Source organism: Neophocaena asiaeorientalis, unplaced genomic scaffold (genome assembly GCF_003031525.2).
Source record: "Neophocaena asiaeorientalis asiaeorientalis breed wild unplaced genomic scaffold, Neophocaena_asiaeorientalis_V1.1 scaffold152, whole genome shotgun sequence".
Lineage (NCBI taxonomy): Eukaryota > Metazoa > Chordata > Mammalia > Artiodactyla > Phocoenidae > Neophocaena > Neophocaena asiaeorientalis.
In genome coordinates, this window is record NW_020185338.1 from 10,373,116 (window position 1) to 10,391,664 (window position 18,549).

General features: G+C 36.1%; 1 protein-coding gene across 1 annotated transcript in view; it reads left to right on the forward strand.

Annotated features, from left to right (window-relative positions):
• Positions 1-12,229, forward strand: part of GTF2A1 (general transcription factor IIA subunit 1) — a 45,156-nt gene extending 32,927 nt beyond the window's left edge. Inside the window, exon 8 of the mRNA XM_024736324.1 lies at positions 7,997-12,229. Within this exon, the coding sequence (XP_024592092.1) occupies positions 7,997-8,104 (108 nt within the window). The 3' untranslated portion in view covers positions 8,105-12,229. The remainder of the gene's footprint in view (positions 1-7,996) is intronic.
• The last annotated feature ends 6,320 nt before the right edge of the window (positions 12,230-18,549 follow it).

Below are 18,549 nucleotides of genomic sequence, written 5' to 3' on the forward strand. Positions count from 1 at the left end.
TTTTTTTTTTTTTGCGGTACGTGGGCCTCTCACTGCTGTGGCCCCTCCCGCCGCGGAGCACAGGCTCCGGACGCGCAGGCCCAGCGGCCAAGGCTCACGGGCCCAGCCGCTCCGCGGCATCCGGGATCCTCCCGGACCAGGGCACGAACCCGTGTCCCCTGCATCTACAAGCGGACTCCCAACCACTGCGCCACTAGGGAAGCCCCCAAGTATTTTTGATATAGTTATTGGCATTGTTAAAATTTTGGTTATTTGCTGAAACATTTAATTTGGAATAAATTTTTTTTTCTGGTTATAATCATTGAATTTATAGTAAATCCACAAATTATATTGCATTTTTATAATTTAATTTTAGCAGAGGTCTTTAAAATGTGCTGAAAACTCTAACAGAAGTAGTTGGGTTTTGTTTATAAGCACTACTCATTCAGTAAACATATATTTATTAAGTGCCTAAATGTGTCAGGTACTGGAGCTGAAGTCATTATTATACAAGATTTGTGCCCTGCATGCCCTCCTTTACAAATGATGAAAATTTTTAATTTGTGTTGCTTTTATAGAAATGAATATTATAAGTAGCCATGTTTACTGCAAACAGATCTATAGGGAAAATGTTAAGAAAATAAATCTTATCATTTCCTAATGAAAAGGTAAAGTCAAGAGAGTTGAATACCCGTGAAATTATAGAATTAAATTAGTGAGGTCATTGATTCAGAGTTATCAGGCATCCCCTTTTGTACATTATGACTGCTAAGTAAGCACTTTCAATACCCTACACCAAGCACATTATAATAAAAGTAATTTCTCATTACATGCACATAGAGGAAGCGTATTGAAGTTAAAACAGTGGGAGATACCAGTAAATCTTTATTGCCAGGAAGACTCAAGGGAACCTGTTGGCAGCCAGATTATCCAGGGCACAGTTTCATGATAGCAAGATGTCAGATTTATCAGTCAAGAGAGGACCTTTACCTTAGCTTGACTTAAGAATATGCTTCTAAGTATTTTCATATTATAAGTGACTAGTTGTATTCTCCTTTGTACACTTAATATTTTAAATGTTAAAATTGGTTTGTTTTGCTCCAAGAGACAATATTTTAATGTTTTAAACTAAGAAATTAAAAAATAGATTTAAATAGTGTGTTGAATGATAAACAGTTATAAAGTTTGCAGAGATCTAATTTTTATAATCAAATGAGTTCTGGAGACTGGAGGGTTGAGTCTTGATGTTTTAGCCAACAGTAAAGAAGGGTGTGTTCTGAAATGGGTGTGGGTGTGGTTTGAGGCAACTTGAACTTTAGGAGTTTATTTTTGAAGACTAAACTTTAGAATTTCAACAACGAGTCAATTTTAGAAGCAATCATAGAGTTATTGTATTGCTAATCAAATGAGAACCTTAAACTTAATAATGAGGCAGGGTTCTCCCATAAGTATGGGTGGATAGGGACTGATGGCATCAGGTATTGAGTCTTCAGCCTTATTTGTAGGTAATTGTATTTAATATGTTTGTCATTAGGAAATTTCAGAGGCCTTTTTCCTGGCACTCAGGACACTCCTTCAGGAAGGGCTTAATTTAAGGCCAGTGAATTGTTGAGTTGTATTTTGTGATTTTATTCAAGTAAAAATATTTACTACTTATTACTCAATATGACTTCAGTGCTTAGTATATAGACTATTATTTGATTCATGAAACTTTTCTACATTTGCTTTTTGCAAGTTGTCTTGCAGCAGAATGCAGTCAGTTTCTTTACTTGTCTGTGGAATTCCTTTTTCTGGCTACTCAGCACTTGTTTGCTCATTTATTTATTTATTTAATATATATATATCACTTGTTTATTTAATTCCATGTCTTTCAGGTTGTAGTCACTTGGTTTGTACCGGAAATAAATTTGTATATCCATTTTTAGGATAGTTAATACTTTCTCTACAGGAAGTCAAAAGAAAAGAGGAGACAGATATCTTTTTATTCAAAAAATACTTACAGAGTGTCTATGATGTCCCAGGGTACTATTCTAGGAACTTGAGATACACCAGTGAACAAAACAAAACAGTCTCTGCTATTGAGAAGCTTACTCTAGTTGAGGGAGACAGATGTTAAAACATAACAAACGACAAATAAATTACGGTTGACTCTTGTACAATGCTGGGGTTAATCAGCATGTAACATATAGGCAGTCCTCTGTATCTGCGCTTCCTCCACATGCATGTAGTCATCCAACCATAGGCCACTTAATTCTGTAGTATTTACTATTGAAAAATACCTATGTATCTCTGCACTTCCAAACCCATACTGTTCAAGGGTCAACTGTAATTAATATGCTATGTTAGAAGCTGATAATTGGTATGGGAAATTATTAGAGTGGGAAAACGGAACAGGAACAAAGACTTGAAGAAAGTTAGCCCTGTCATTATTCAGTGGCATAACCTGCCTGTTGTGTGTGAGGAGCAAAAAGGAGGCCAGTGTAACTGGACTTGGGGGAGTAGTATAGTAGTAGATTAAGTCAGAGCTAGGTGAAGGCAGATGGTGTAGGAGGACATGGGCTCTTCCTCTGAGTGAATTGGGAAGCTATTGGAAGGTTTCAAATAGACAAAAGTGATATCACTTACATTTTAATCTTAAAAAGATTACTTAGCTTTCTTTGTGAGAGCAGAGAAGAAGCAAAGGTTGAAATGAGGTTAATAGAGGGATATTGTCATAATCCAAGTGAGTGATAATGGTGACTGAGGCTAGGATGATAGTACTGGAAGTGGTGAGAAGCAGCTGGATCTTGGATGTTTTGAAGGAAGAGTCAACAGGATTTCCTGACTCTTGTATGTGCAGTAGAAAAGGAGGGATCAAGAATGGGTACAGGAATTTTTTTTGATGAGGAGTCAGACAGAAGCATGGAGATACCATCAACTTGGATGGGAAAGGCTGCAGATGGAGCAAGTTTGGGAAAGGAGAGTGGCTGGTTTTGGGCATGTTGAGTGTTGTATCTGTTAGACATTCAAATCATCCATCCTAAGGTGTTAGGTGTAATAATCTACATAATGTAATTAGACCAGAGCTATAAGACCACTTAATGCTGGAGTCTCTGTCCTGAATACTGTTTCACTTTATTGTACTCTATTTTGTTTTAATAAGTGAGAAAAAATTGACACATGTTAAATTTATATATAGCTTAAGTTAGTGATCTAGAGGAAAGGTATGGGAGTGATTTTCAAACATACAAAGTATTTGATTGTTTTTTAAATTAACTCCCAAAAGGCAGAACTACGATCAATAAGTAGAAGTTTGGAGTAAGCAGTTTTAGTAAGGGGTAAAGTATGAAAGAGTTATAAGAGAGCTATCCCAGGAAGGGATAACTTAATTTGCAGTTCTTTACCCCCCACTTTTAACCATACTCAAGCAGACACCGAACAGTGATTTGCTAAGAATGTGTCATGGAGACTGTCTGCACAGGGATGTTAGACCATGGAATTTTAGCAGTGGGATAAGAAAATACCTGTATATAGTGAGAATTTCTGCATTATTATATAAAACAGCCTGATTAGTAGAAAGCATCTTGGACTGGGGCAAGAGAATCATCTTTGTCACTTAACTGTGATATGCCCTTGGTCATGCCATGGAACCTCTCCAGGCTATAATTTTCTCTTTTGAACATGAAAGCCTGAAGTGGCAGTGATACTTAAAAGATGATTGGAAGGAAGGGAGAGAGTGAAGTCCTGGAAATCAACTAAGGGATATTGTAATAAATCATACGACAAGAGGCTGTTGACATGGTAACTAGAAGATTATTGATGGCCTTTTAGAAAACAGTTGCCAGGTGTCCTGAAGACAACTAAAATAGAATTAGAGAGAAAGTAATAATTAGAGAAATACTAATATTAGTGTGAATTCTAATACAGTGGGGCCACGGTATTAAAAAGGTCAGCAATATGGAAGTTGTTACTGTCTGTGAGGAAGAAGAAGAGAGTAGTTGTAAACATGATACCAATATTGAAAAGATAGTGTCCTGGTGGTCAGTAGATAAGAGGAATGAAGAAAAGCCTAAGGTCAAATCAATGGCATAGACATAAAAGGAGTTACAGAGAAAAGACAAAAAAAAAATGGTCTAGAAGCATCAGGGAGAACAAAGGGTATTGCTGTTTGAAATATTTGCCAGTATAAAATTTCCTATGAAATGACATGTATACACATACCTGGTAGAGGTAAGATATTTTTCAGAGAAATATTATTAACTACTTTAATGAACACAAGTACTGAGAGCTATAAAATAAGTATTACTAATTATAGATAAATTTATTTTTGAAAAACGCACCTAGTGAATTTTTTTTTAAGAGAGGTTGTCAAATTAAACTATTAAAAACCAATTTGACCGCAGTGGTATTAAACTAGAAATCAATTAGATGGAGATTAAATATGCTACTGAACAACCAGTGGGTCAAAGAAGAAATCAAAAGAGAACTAGAAAAATACCTTGAGACAAATGAAAATGGAAATATAACATACCAAAACTTGTAGAATGCAGCAGAAGCAGTTGTAAGAAAGAAGTACATAGAGAGAAATGCCTACATCAAGAAATAAGGAAAAATCTCAAATAAACAATCCAACTTTACACCTAAAAGAACAAGAAGAAGCCCAAAGTTAGTAGAAGGAAGGAAATACAAAGATCAGAGTGGGAATAAATGAATAGAGACTAAAAAGACAATAGAAAAGATCAATGAAACTAAAAGCTGGTTATTTGAAGAGATAAACAAAATTGACAGACCATTAGTTAGACTCACCAAGAGAGAGAGGACTCAAATAAATAAAATCAGAAATAGATATTACAGCTGATAACAGAAATATAAAGGATCATAAGAGACTACTATGAATAATTATACATTTACAAATTGGACAATCTAGAAGAAATGGATAAATTCCTACAAGCACACAACCTTCTAAGACTGAATCATGAAGAAATTGAAAATCTGAACATACTGATTACTAGTAAGGAGATTGAATCAATAATCAAAAACTTGCCAATAAACAAAAGTCTAGGGCCAGATGGCTTCATGGGTACATTCTACCAAACATTAATACCAATTAATGAATTAATACCAATCCTCAAACTCTTCTAAAAAATAGAAGAGGAGGAAACACTTCTAAACTCATTTTACAAGACCAGCATTACCCTGATACCAAAACCAGACAAGGATGCCACAAGAAAAGAAAATTACAGGCCAGTATCATCCTGATGAACATAGATGCAGAAATCCTCAACAAAATATTAGCAAACTGAATTTGCAATTTATTGAAAAGATCATATACCATGATCAAGTGGGATTTATTCCAGGGATTCAAGGAAGGTTCAACATCTACAAATCAGTCAGTGTGATACACCATGTTAACAAAATGAAGGATAAAAGTCATGTGATCATCTCAATAGATGCTGAAAAAGCATTTGACAAAATTCAACATAAAAAGTCTCAACATTAAGTTGGTATAGAGGGAATGTACCTCAACTTAATAAAGGACATATGAAAATCCCACAGGTAACATACTCATCAATGAAAGGCTGAGAGCTTTTCCTCTAAGATTAGGAATAAGACAAGCATGCTCACTCCTACCATTTTTCCTCAACATGATATGGGAAGTCCTAGTCAGAGCAGTTAGGCAAGAAAAAGAAATAAAAGACATCCAAATCAGAAAGGAAGAAGGGAAACTGTCACTGTTTGCAGGTGACATGATATTACATAGAAAATGCTAAAAGACTCCACCAAAAAACTGTTAGAACTAATAAATGAATTCAGTCAATTTCAGGATACAAAAATCTGTTGTTTCTATACACTAATAATGAACTATCAGAAAGAGAAATTAAGAAAACAATCCCATTTACAGCTGCATCAAAAAGAAAAAAATATCTAGGGATAAATACAACCAAGGAGGTGAAAGACCTGTACACCGAAAACTGTTAAGACATTGATGAAAGAGATTGAAAAATACACAAGTAAATGGAAATATATTACTTGCTCATGGATTGGAAGACTTAATATTGTTAAATTGTCCATAATATCCAAAACAGTCTATAGATTCAGTGCAGTCTCTATCAACATTTCAATGGCATTTTTCACAGAAAGAGATCAAACAGTCCTAAAATTTGTATCAAACCACAAAAGACCCTGAAGAGCCGTAGCAATCTAGAGAAAGAACAAAGGCATCATGCTTCTTGATTTCAAGCTGTATTACAAAACTATAGTAATCAAAACAGTATGGTATTGGCATAGAAACAGACACATAGATCAATAGAACAGAAAAGAGAGCCCAGAAATAAACCCATTCCTGTGTGGTCAATTAATTTACGACAGAAGAGCAAAGAATATAAAATGAGGAAAGGACAGTCCCTTCAGTAAATGGTGTGGGGAAAACTGGGAAGCCACATGCAAAAGAATGAAACTGGGCTACTATCTTTTATCATGCAAAATAATCAGTGCAAAATGACTTGAATGTAAGACCTGAAACCATAGAAGAAAGAAAACAGAGATGATAAGCTCCTTGACATTGGTCTTATTGGTGATTTTTTGATTTGACAAGAAAGCAAAGGCAACAAAAGCAAAAATAAACAAGTGGGACTACATCAAACGAAAAAGCTCTTGCACGTCGGAAGAAACCATCAACAAAACAAAAAGGCCACTTGCTGAATTGGAGAAGATATTTGCAAAGGATATATCTGACAGTGGGTTGATACCCAAAATATACAAAGAACTCACACAATTCAACATCAAAACAAACAAACAGCCCAATTTAAAAATGGGCAGAGGACCTGAATAGACATTTTTCCAAAGAAGACATACAAATGGCAAACAGATACATGAAAAGATGCTCCACATCAGGAATCATCAGGGAAATACAAGTCAACCACAATGAGGTATATCACCTCACACCTGTTAAAATGGCTGTTATCAAAAAGACAAGAATTAAAAAGGACGTGGAGAAAAGGGAACCCTGTGGTACCATTGGTGGGAATGTAAACTGGGATAGCTGCTATGGAAAACAGTGTAAACCTTCCTTTAAAAATTAAAAATAGAGGGCTTCCCTGGTGGCGCAGTGGTTGAGAGTCTGCCTGCCTATGCAGGGGACACGGGTTCGTGCCCCGGAAGATCCCACATGCCGCGGAGTGGCTAGGCCTGTGAGCCATGGCCGCTGAGCCTGCGCGTCCGGAGCCTGTGCTTCGCAATGGGAGAGGCCACAAACAATGAGAGGCCCGTGTACTGCAAAAAAAAAAAAAAAAAAAAATTAAAAATAAAATTACCATACAATCTAGCAATTCCACTTCTGAGTATTTATTAAAAGGAAACAGAAACACTGACTCTGAAAGATATGTGCATTCCCCCGTTCATTATAGCATTATTTACAGCAGCCAAGAATGGAAGCAATCTGGGTGTCCATCAGTGGATGAATGGATAAAGAAGCTGTGGTGTATGTATATGTACAGTTGAATATTATTCAGCCTTTTAGAAGAAGCCAGTCTTGCCATTTATGACAACATGGATGGACTTTGCATTATGCTAAGTGAACTATCAGACAGAGAAAGACAAATACCATGTGATCTCATGTGGAATCTCAAACAAAAAAAGTGAACTTAAAGATACAGAGAACAGACTGGTGATTGCCAGAGATGAGGGTTTGGAGGTAGGTGAAATGGGTGAAGGTGGTCAAAGATACAAAGTTTAAGTTATAAAATAAGTAATCAGGAGGATATAGTACAGCATGGTGACTACAGTTGATAACATTGTATATTTGAAAGTTACAAAAAGAGTAGATCTTAAAAGTTCTTGTCACAGGAAAAAAATTTGTAACTATTTATGGTCTTTGTACACCTGAAACTAATACGTTACATGTCAGTTATATCTCAATTAAAAAAGAAACCAGTTTGCAATTGCAGTAATATACAAGTTTGATGTGTGAATGGTTTTTCTGTGGTTGTTTGTTTTCTCTTTTTATTTTATCTCATACATTTTTTACTTATTTATTTAGATACACAGAAGTAAAAACAAATGGAAATTTCATCTCAAGGATGGCATTATGAATCTTAATGGAAGAGATTATATATTTTCCAAAGCCATTGGAGATGCAGAATGGTGAAGAGTTGGTTCTGTTCTTTTATAAATAAAACAAAAGAAACTTAAAAAAAAATTTAAAGTGGACAGTTTGAAACTTGGGACATATACCAACCAAAACTTAACTTCTGCATGTCAGAGAAGTGCAGTAGAAGCGGAGCTACTGGAACAAAGAGACCTTGACAACACAGACACTACTTCTAACTGGCAAGCCATGGAACTGTAGCACCTGGGGTTGTTGGGGTGGCGAGGGTTGGGATTTTGTGTAAGAAAACCGTAATTGTCGATTTTAAATACAGGTACCTGCCACTGGTAATTAGCATGTAAAGCTTGGTTTATATTCCTTCCTCCAACTTGAGTTCAGTCAGAAGATACTTGTTGGAATGAACTGAAGAAACTTCCCTTTTGATAGATTGAACTGAAACTGCTTATTGTACATGGTTATATTTGGTAAAAATTGCGTGTGAGCTTTTTACAAAAGGGTAAGAATATGTGTTGAATTTTAATTCACTTGTATAAGGAAACAATTTAGAACTCATAATAGGTCTTAAATATTTTTACTTGCTGTTCTCCTTCAGTAATATATACCTCTTCCTTCCCTGCTTTATGGAACATCTATTTAAGAGTTAAAGGAAGTAAACAGTGATCACAGTTTGGAGACAAAATTTACCCAGGAATGGGTATTTATTTTAATTAGGTTTTGAGACTCATTACATGTAGTTTTAAAGACTTGGGTCTCATCTGAGTTGAGCAGAATTAAAATAACTTCAATTTCCTAACAGAAAAATTGTATTTGTTTCTTTTAGCCCCCCGACCTTCAAAGGAAACCCCAGTGGCTCCTCAGGAATACAGTGTTATTGCACAAAGGTACCATCTAGCTGAAATTATATACATATGAATAGATAGATTTTTTTTCCTGTTGGGCTGAAGAGTATATGCTTGTATATGTGTTTAGTCTTTAAGCTAAACAAACATTTAGATAACATTCTGTGCATTGATTGAAGCATTGGGCAGGTGGTGAGGACCTGGAATTTTATTAAACAATTTAGTAATTATAAAAGTTTTTTTGTGTTTACTAGTAAAGAATTTTAAAATGATTCTAAGTGAACACACTTTTAAAATGCAACTTTGTAATTTGAGGGAGAAATTTTGGGGTTAGAGGAGGGTGGGCCACTAAGTACATATTTACCTCTCTTTCATTTGGTGGCCCTTCCAGGCCATTGATAATATAGACATGGGCTCCAGTTTGCACATCGGGAAGAAAGCATAGAAATTTGACTTGTATATTAAAAATAATAGAAATGTTATATGATATTAAGAATGCATAGCTCTGTATTCTGTAAGGGGCTATAAAGAACAACGTGGCAGTGCTATGTTCAGTGTGAACGAGTTGCTTGGGAGAACTGTAGGAACTTGTGTATTCACCTTTGTTCTTACACCTAATTCTTTTCATGGTTTATTTTGACAAAATTCACATGTGTTTAACTTACTTGTATATTGATTTTTTTTTAAGTCTTCCATTTTTGTCTTCCTTTTATTTGCCTTTGTGTTTCCAGAAGTAACATAGAAACACTTTAAAGTACATTGCAAAGAAAGACTGTGAGGTATTATATATCATTTTTCCATTTTTAACACAAATCTTTAAACTTTCTTGAAAAGGCTAATCTTTTTTCTTTTTCTTTTTTTTTGCCTGCTTCCCACCCCACATACCACCTTGGTCCCTTTAACTTATGTTCTGAACTTTGGTATAAATGTGGTTTCTAGCATGCTAGGAGTTAGGTTTTATTTAGATGCCATAACTGGTGATACGGTTTTAATTTTTACTATATTAATTTAGTTTTCTGGAGGTTTATTTGTTTACCCCACTATGCTCAAAGCACACACAGGTTTGTTTGTTTTTTTTAATTAATGAGACTGGGAGGAGAGGAGGGAGAGGGGATAAAATCACAGAAGTCCTGTTGTTTGTTTGCCCTTGAGTATAGTTGCTAGTAGGTTTATATTTACCCAGTGAAGAAGTCAAATGACCTGAACTACCTATAAAAGTTTAGCATTGCTGCAGTGTTGATTAAAACCCTTTCGCTATCTAGTAGTTCTTATGCTACTGAACCTTGGATTACTGTATGATATTCAGCTTATATTTTGGGCTCTCTATGTAGATGAAAACATTCGTATTCATAATAGAATTGTATACTGGCCTGTTTTTATACTCAAACATGAACAACCACTGCTTTCAGAGTGACTCATTAGGGTTATTTTGAAGCAGGAAATAGCCATTTATATTTGCACCTGTGTATATTGCATATTAATTATGACATACTTGGCAAGTGCTTTTCTTTTACCTGTGAATATTCTGAAAGCTGGTCCAAACAACACTGCATACCAAATTGTGCTCTTATATATTACTGCATCGTGTTCCTTTTTAATCAAATAGCATGTTTTAGTTTTATTAGAGTGGCTTGCTGTAAGAATGCCACTTGCTTATCTTTTATTGTACTTGAATTCTTAATCATGCTTTTAACATTTTATTTAACAAATCGTTTCATTAGGTTCTGTCATTCCTTTGAAAAGGCAAGGATTCCCACTTTCAGAATTTTGAAATGAAAATAACATGTTTTTTCAAAGAGGGAAAATAGTTCAGACTTAGTATTATGAAATAAGTAAAGGTTTCAGAAAAGGATTTGTTTAGATTTGCACAGATGGTGATGGCACCTTTTATTAAAAAACAATCAGCAGTGCTAAGGAAATTTACGCAAAAGTACTAGATAAAAGTGTGGAAATGCGTGCCTTTCAGTGTATGTACTCTTTTTTGGTGGTCGTTTGGATAATCAGACCATTTGAATGGCTGAGAGCACATTTAAATTCTGTGGAGCGCCACATTTGGCTGAAACAACTCTTTAATGTGCAATTAGTTTCTAGAGTAAAATGTCTGTTATATGAGGGGGATCTTTATATTGGGCTTTTATATTTTTTTAAATGTTCACATTTCTTTCTATTAAATGCCATCATAATACCACGTTTATATTGTTGCCTCTCTTAAAATCAAAGCCACCTTGATGTTATTCTTTTAGGGATACATCAAGATTTGAGCAGTGTGTATAGTGATTAAAATGTGTTCTTGAAGAGCATACTGTAATAGACTGGCTTAGACAGCAAGAACATAAAAATATAATAGCTTTTGTATAAAGATTTTCTTTTGCTATATGAAAATCAAGGATTTGGTTTTCTTTTTTTCTGGCTTTTATGGAGGAATGAAGAGGGTTATCTCCTTCTAAGAGTAATTTTTGATTATCTTATAGCAATAACGTCACCATTCTTTTCAGAAGATAAATACACCTTGTATAGGAAATCAGACATAATTTTCTTGGGAGTCCCCTTTATAACTTAGCTTTTTCTTCCACTTGAGAAAATTCCTCTATTTTCAGATTATTTCATCTTGAACTTTTTTGAGCTTTTGTGCAATGTAATATTTTATTGATCCATCTTTGTACATTTTCATTTTATTTCATATGTCTATTTCCCACCTATCTGTCTGAATCAGCTATTTCAGATTTTGAATTCATTGGTTAAAAAATAGTTACTTTATATATCTCCTCATGGGTTTGTTTTAAATAGTTTTGCATTTTAATCTGTTATGTTATGGAAATTATTCTGAAGTTTGTATTCCCTTTTTAAGCCTGCCTTAGTCTGTTTTTTGTCATTTTTTTATGGTTTAAGGAAGAGCACACCAAACTTGATATTTTTGTTTATTTTGAGGAACAAGATAAACTTGTTTTTTTCTTCTCTCTTAAGGGAAGAACTACATTGAGTTGGTAGCTACTATTTCAAGTTTCCTTAAATCATCCAGTATGTATCAGGGCTACAATTGGGGGGAGGGGCTAATCCTTTTTGCTGTTCTGAGCTACTATTGTCAACTGCTGTTGTACATACTGTTATGTGTAAGGGCGTAAATATATTTATTATGTTTGTAAAATTCATTCTGTACAATTGCAGATCAAGGTTGCTCTTCTGTGATATATGGGATATTATGTTTTAAAGACCATCTTGGAATACAATTAGAGAACTTAGTATTTTGATGTACTAAGACCTATTTTAAGTTTAATATTTTACCTTTGCAAAAACTTTAATTAAAGATGTTATTTAAAAAAAGTAATGCTGCTTGCTTTGCTTACTAGTTTATAACATTGTTATATAGATAACTGAATAAAACTATACAGTTTAGAAAGGAAAATGCTTTACATTGTTAGTAAGTTCCATTTATCAAAAGAAGGTATCATTAAATTCTGTACCTTTAAAATAAGTAGGGTGGGATATCAGTCTGAATATTAAACTGTGCTATAAATTCTTAGTAGCTTTTAAAGAGAATAGTTGTGATTTCTAGGCACACAGGAATTTAAATTGGGCTAAATTCGCACCAACAAAGTGTAGCTAAAATTGATTATAATTAACATACTGTATTAAGTGAGTATTTCTACTCCAAAGAATAGATTACTTAGGGTAAAACTATTTGAGAACATACTTGTTCTTTAATTCCACCATTTAGCCATATGTTTTTCTTTTAGTTCAGAGTTTGTAAATAATTGCATAAAAGGAGAATCAGATTATTAAGGCTTGTATTACATATTGAATATATTTTGTGTTATTTTAGAAGGTATTAAATAATTAGCATTTTAATTTATAGTTCATTCAAATGAATCATTAAGAAGCTTGCTTTTTTGTAATTTTTTAATCCTGTTACGGACTACTTTATCTAGGAAACATGCAAATTTTAACCATTAAAACAATCATAATAAAGATATTTTGTTTATTGCCAGCAAATGTTGTATTTTTGCAGTTTAATTCAAGCTCCTACATTGATGATCTTAACCTTTTTGGCCTCAGTTTCTCCATATGTAAAATGACAACAATATGGTTTTGAGGGTTAAAGATAATACATGTAAAGATTTTTGTAGTACATGGTAAGCACTCAGATATCCCAGTTATTTACTTAATTTCATAATTATATAATTTAAAATGACCTGTGGAGTGGAAAAAATGTTTTTAAATGGTCAAAAATAGCAAAAGAGAATGTGGTCTGATTTAAGGAGGGGCAGTGAAAGATGTGGATACAGCCAAGCAAATTAAGCCTGGGAGGCTGAGTTAGTGAAGCAGTGCATCTGTCTGTAGCAGACAGTGCCTGAGGGAAGAAAAGGGAATGATGGGTATGGATAGGAATAATGAAACACACCAGAAGGCTTTAAGCCTTTTTTCCCTAAAGTACACATTTCTTGAACTATATGTCTAAAATAGGTTGAATTTTCCCAAAGCTAAAACTGTAGTTGCAATACAACATTTTAAAAATTGCATGATTTTCCTAAATATCAGTGGATTCTGCTCATTTCATTTATGGAGAAAATGATAATGAAGTATTATTGTTATTGAAAGACATTGAAACTATGATTACATCACTCTTGAGTCTGACCTGAACCCCTCTCCTAGGGATTGTTGGCAATCCTATTTCTGGAGGCAAATGACCTTTGTGTCAATGCTCCTACTTCCCAGCCAAGGAAGAAGATGCATATATAAATAATCGATTACTTTTGTTTCTGTTCTGAAATACAAATTTTCTTAGTTTGAAAGGGAATCGAGCACAGAGCACGTATTAACTCACTCATTCAACTCTTTCTGGTGATCTCCCATAGGCCAGGAATTATGATCAGTATTATTGGTTGAGCCAGAGATGAGTTAAGATGGTTGCTGCCTTTAAAAGCAGTGAGGTTGGATTGTCTGGGTTCTAATCCCAGTGTGGATCGGATTGACAGCATGTTACCAAACCTGCTACCTCATAGAGTTGTTGTGAAGATAAGATAATGACATGATGCATACATTGCATTTAGCACAGTCCTTGGCACATGTGTGTATATCCATATGTTTTAGTAAGGCATAATGGTCACAGAAAAGATCTTAGACTGGCTAGGTTACTTTGAATTTTCCTTGTCTTCCTGTCATAATAGAAACACATTTACCGTCTGGGTTGATGCTTCTGCAGATTAAAGTGAGAGATCAGAGGACTAAAAACTAGCAATTATAGAGAGCATTGAGCTTGCCAATGGAGATAGTTCTAGAAGCTTACTTATAATTGTGGTCTTCACATTGGAAATGAATTCTGTGTTCTTGAATCAAGAATGTTCTGGATCTTATCTTCAAACTTCATCTTTCTGAAGGTTGTTGAGCTGAAATGATACCAGTTACCTCCTGATAACTTCTGGAATAGCCTGCTTTCTTAAACACAATGTGACAGAAATGGAATTCATTCCAATTTCTATTTCCCCACTCCCAAACCTTGTGTGTATCAGTGACTACTGTTCTCCCAGTCACTGGGATTTGAAGCTCAGTATCCTCTAACCTAGTCTTCACCAATATTAGGAAATAGCTCTACTGCCTACCAGGTGCTCAAAACAAAACCCACAAGTTTTTCCTGATTCCCTTCTTTTTTTCACTGGTACCTAGTCTGAGTCACCCCAAAACCAGACTGGCATCAACTAGTCTGACAAAGGTTACACTTGGCCTTTCCTATGAAGGGAGAACCTGGGGCAATTTCCCTCAACTGGATCTCAACTGTGTCTGTCAGAGCCCCTGGCCTTGGCCTACCTCTCTGTGACAGGATGTGGGCCCCTGCTCGTTCTTCTCTTGCTGACCCTGACTTTGTAGATTTGTCTCACTAAAGCCCATTTCTTAATATATGTTCACGTGGAAGCGAGTCACAGTTTGGATGCACAGGTGGCAACTACATAGGGGGACCCACCTAGTAACACAAAGTTCAGTTCTTAAGCAAGGCATTTACACCTGATTTTCCCCTATGCCTGCAGCATTCTCCCTTTAGATCTTTATATTCCCATTGTCAAGAACATTCCTTTTGCTTCTACCATGCTTTGTCTTACGTTGACATTTCTTGATTTGTCCTTCCTCATCCCAGGTTTGCTCTAACTCACTTTTTATGAAGACAATTGATATTTTTAATATAATGGACTCTTAAAAATTAATAGAATACTCCATTAGGGAAAATACATATATATAACAAGTCAGTTCATCTAAGAAGAAAGGCAGATGTCAATTAATTGACCCTTTTAATAATTGAAGGAATACAAAATAAGACAATAATAATAAATCATTTTTCCATCTCCCCAATGACCAGAAAAAAATACCCTGTCATGGTCAGGGTGTGGATAAATGGACCTTATGATGCATTGCTCGCAGGAGTGCAAAATGGTAACAGCTTTCTGGTGGACAGAGGGAACAAGAAACACAAGTGCTTCAAGTCAGGACAGGGGGATGGTATCTACAAGGTACAAAAGTTATCTAAGAGGCTCAAGTGTAGTAAGCATGGGAGAGGACAGATATTTGGGGGAGAAATAAAAAGATCCATACTTGATATATTAAGTTTGTGGTGCCCATTAGACATTCAGGTTGAAGTATCAAGAAGGCAAGATATAAGCAGATGGAGCTCAGCGGGGATGTCTGAGCTGAATAAGACCATTGGTATTTATTATCATATTGAGAGGATTTAAAGCCATAGAAATGATTCACCTAAGCAAGAATGTAAAAAGAGAGGGGTCCAGGACCAACCCTAAAGGCACTCCCAAGACAGATTGGGAAAAGGATTAGTTAACAGGAATGGCTGCATAATTTGTAGAACCTAATACAAAATGAAAATGCGAGGCCCATTGTTCAAAATGTATTAAGAATTTCAAGATGGTGACAGTGGAGCCCTTTGTGACTGCACTTGTCACATACCTTCGAAGCTGGTCCTGGGAGTCAGTAAGGGACAATGAGGAAGCAAGTCCAGTTAAGTAGGAAGAAAGGGGAGAGGTTGGTGTTTTACAAGTCAAAGAGGATAGTATTTTAATAAAGATGAGGTCCTGGTTAGCTTAAGCCATTCTTTCCTGGCCATGGTCATTGATTCAGGGATTCAGGATTCTTGCTTGAAATGCTCAGACTCTCTCCTGTCAGATTTGGATGAGGAGGCATTAGCTCCAATTGCATTAGCAGCCATGCTATGACCTTGAGAACTAAGCTTAAGATAAAGATGATACAGGGAGGCAGAGCAGAAGATGGAAAGAAACAGCATCCTTCATGACTTCTTTTTTTTTTTTTTTTTTTAATAAATTATTTTTTTTTGGGCTGCATTGGGTTTTAAGAAAGGGGAGAGGTTGGTGTTTTACAAGTCAAAGAGGATAGTATTTTAATAAAGATGAGGTCCTGGTTAGCTTAAGCCATTCTTTCCTGGCCATGGTCATTGATTCAGGGATTCAGGATTCTTGCTTGAAATGCTCAGACTCTCTCCTGTCAGATTTGGATGAGGAGGCATTAGCTCCAATTGCATTAGCAGCCATGCTATGACCTTGAGAACTAAGCTTAAGATAAAGATGATACAGGGAGGCAGAGCAGAAGATGGAAAGAAACAGCATCCTTCATGACTTCTTTTTTTTTTTTTTTTTTTAATAAATTAATTTATTTTGGGCTGCATTGGGTCTTTTTTGCTGCGCACGGGCTTTCTCTAGTTGCGGCGAGCGGGGCCTACTCTTCATTGTGGTGCGTGGACTTCTCATTGCAGTGGCTTGTCTGTTGCAGAGCACGGGCTCTAGGCACGCGGGCTTCAGTAGTTATGGCACACAGGCTCAGTAGTTGTGGCACACGGGCTCTAGAGCACAGGCTCAGTAGTTGTGGTGCATGGGCTTAGTTGCTGTGCAGCATGTGGGATCTTCCCAGACTGGGGCTTGAACCCATGTCCCCTGCATTGGCAGGCGGATTCTTAACCACTGCACCACCAGGGAAGCCCCTTCATGACTTCTTGTAACTAAGCATTTTAGTAGGTAATTTATTCCATTTACTGTTATCATAAATACTGATTTTGTATTTTCTGTTTACCATTCTTCTTCTTTATTTCTTCTCACCTCTCTGCCTTTTAATTGTATACAATTTTCTGCATTTTCCCCTGATGATTTGCTGGCTTGTTTTAGGCCTAGGTTTTGAGACTGTGTTTCCCTTGGGAAACTCTTGTTTCTCTATACTCAGAGGGGCCTATGAGCATAGCTCCTAGACACACAGTGGAAAATACTATAGGGTGAAACAGCTCAGACTTTGGAACCAGGCTGACCTGGGGTTGAGTGCCAGGTGTACTACTCTCTCTGAGCCTCAGATCCCTCATCTATAAAATCTATAGTAAAACCATTATTATAATGGTTATCTTGCATCCTTTTTTGTAAGATATAGTGTATGTAAAGTGTAGGGCACATATTAGGTCTGAATTTTTTTTTGGCCATGTGGTACAGCTTGCAGGATCTTAGTTCCTTGACCGGGGATCAAACCTGGGCCCCAGCAGTGAAAGCACTGAGTCCTAACCACTGGACTGCCAGGAAATTCCCTGAAAATATTTCATTATATTAGCAAAAGGGCCTTAAGTTTCTTTTGGTTTCATCTTCATACTCTACAGTTGAGGACTTTAAACCCCCCAAAAAGTAATGCAAATTAACCAACATTGTGCAACTAATAAAAGGTATAGCCAGAAGGTCTCCTGATACCTAGGTAGATTCCTTGAGGCATGCAACCTACAGGCAGTGATGTCCCATGGCCAAGTTTCCTCGAACTTGTTTTAATAGTATACAATGGTGGCTTTTTAATGTACAGTTGAGACAAAAGGATGGCAATTCTCCTCTTCTTACACCTGGCCTACTTTATGTATTTGTACTAACTGCTTGTGTTTTTGGCAATGAATCTCTGGTCCCATGTGGCAGCCTGTCACATGTTGGTTTTAAGAACAGATGCAAAATGATTTGTGAAAATATCCCATTCAATTTGAGGTCAAGTAGTTACCCTCCTAGACCATTCTGTTTTCTCCGGGACTTATCTGTGAGAAGCTGCTGTAAACCTTGTTGCCTTTTCAAAATAAAAGGCAATTGTATGACAGACTCTAGGTCCATCTACAGAGTGAAGTAAGTCAGAAAGAGAAAAACAAATACTGTATGCTAACACATATATATGGAATCTAAAAAAAAAAAAAATGGTTCTAATGAACCTAGGGGCAGGAGAGGAATAAAGATGCAGGCCTAGAGAATGGACTTGAGGACATGGGGAGGGGGAAGGGTAAGCTGGGACAAAGTGAGAGAGTAGCATTGACATATATACACTACCGAATGTAAAATAGATGGCTAGTGGGAAGCAGCTGCATAGCACAGGGAGATCAGCTCTGTGCTTTGTCACCACCTAGAGGGGTGTGATAGGGAGGATGGAAGGGAGATGCAAGAAGGAGGGGATATGTGGATATACGTATACATATAGCTGATTTACTTTGTTATACAGCAGAAACTAGCGCAACATTGTAAAGCAATTATACTCCAATAAAGATGTTAAAAAAGAAAAAGTCAATTGTATTCTACAAGAAGGCAGACTATGGGGTGGGAGGGAATACCTGGGGACCACCAGAGTGTCTCTGTG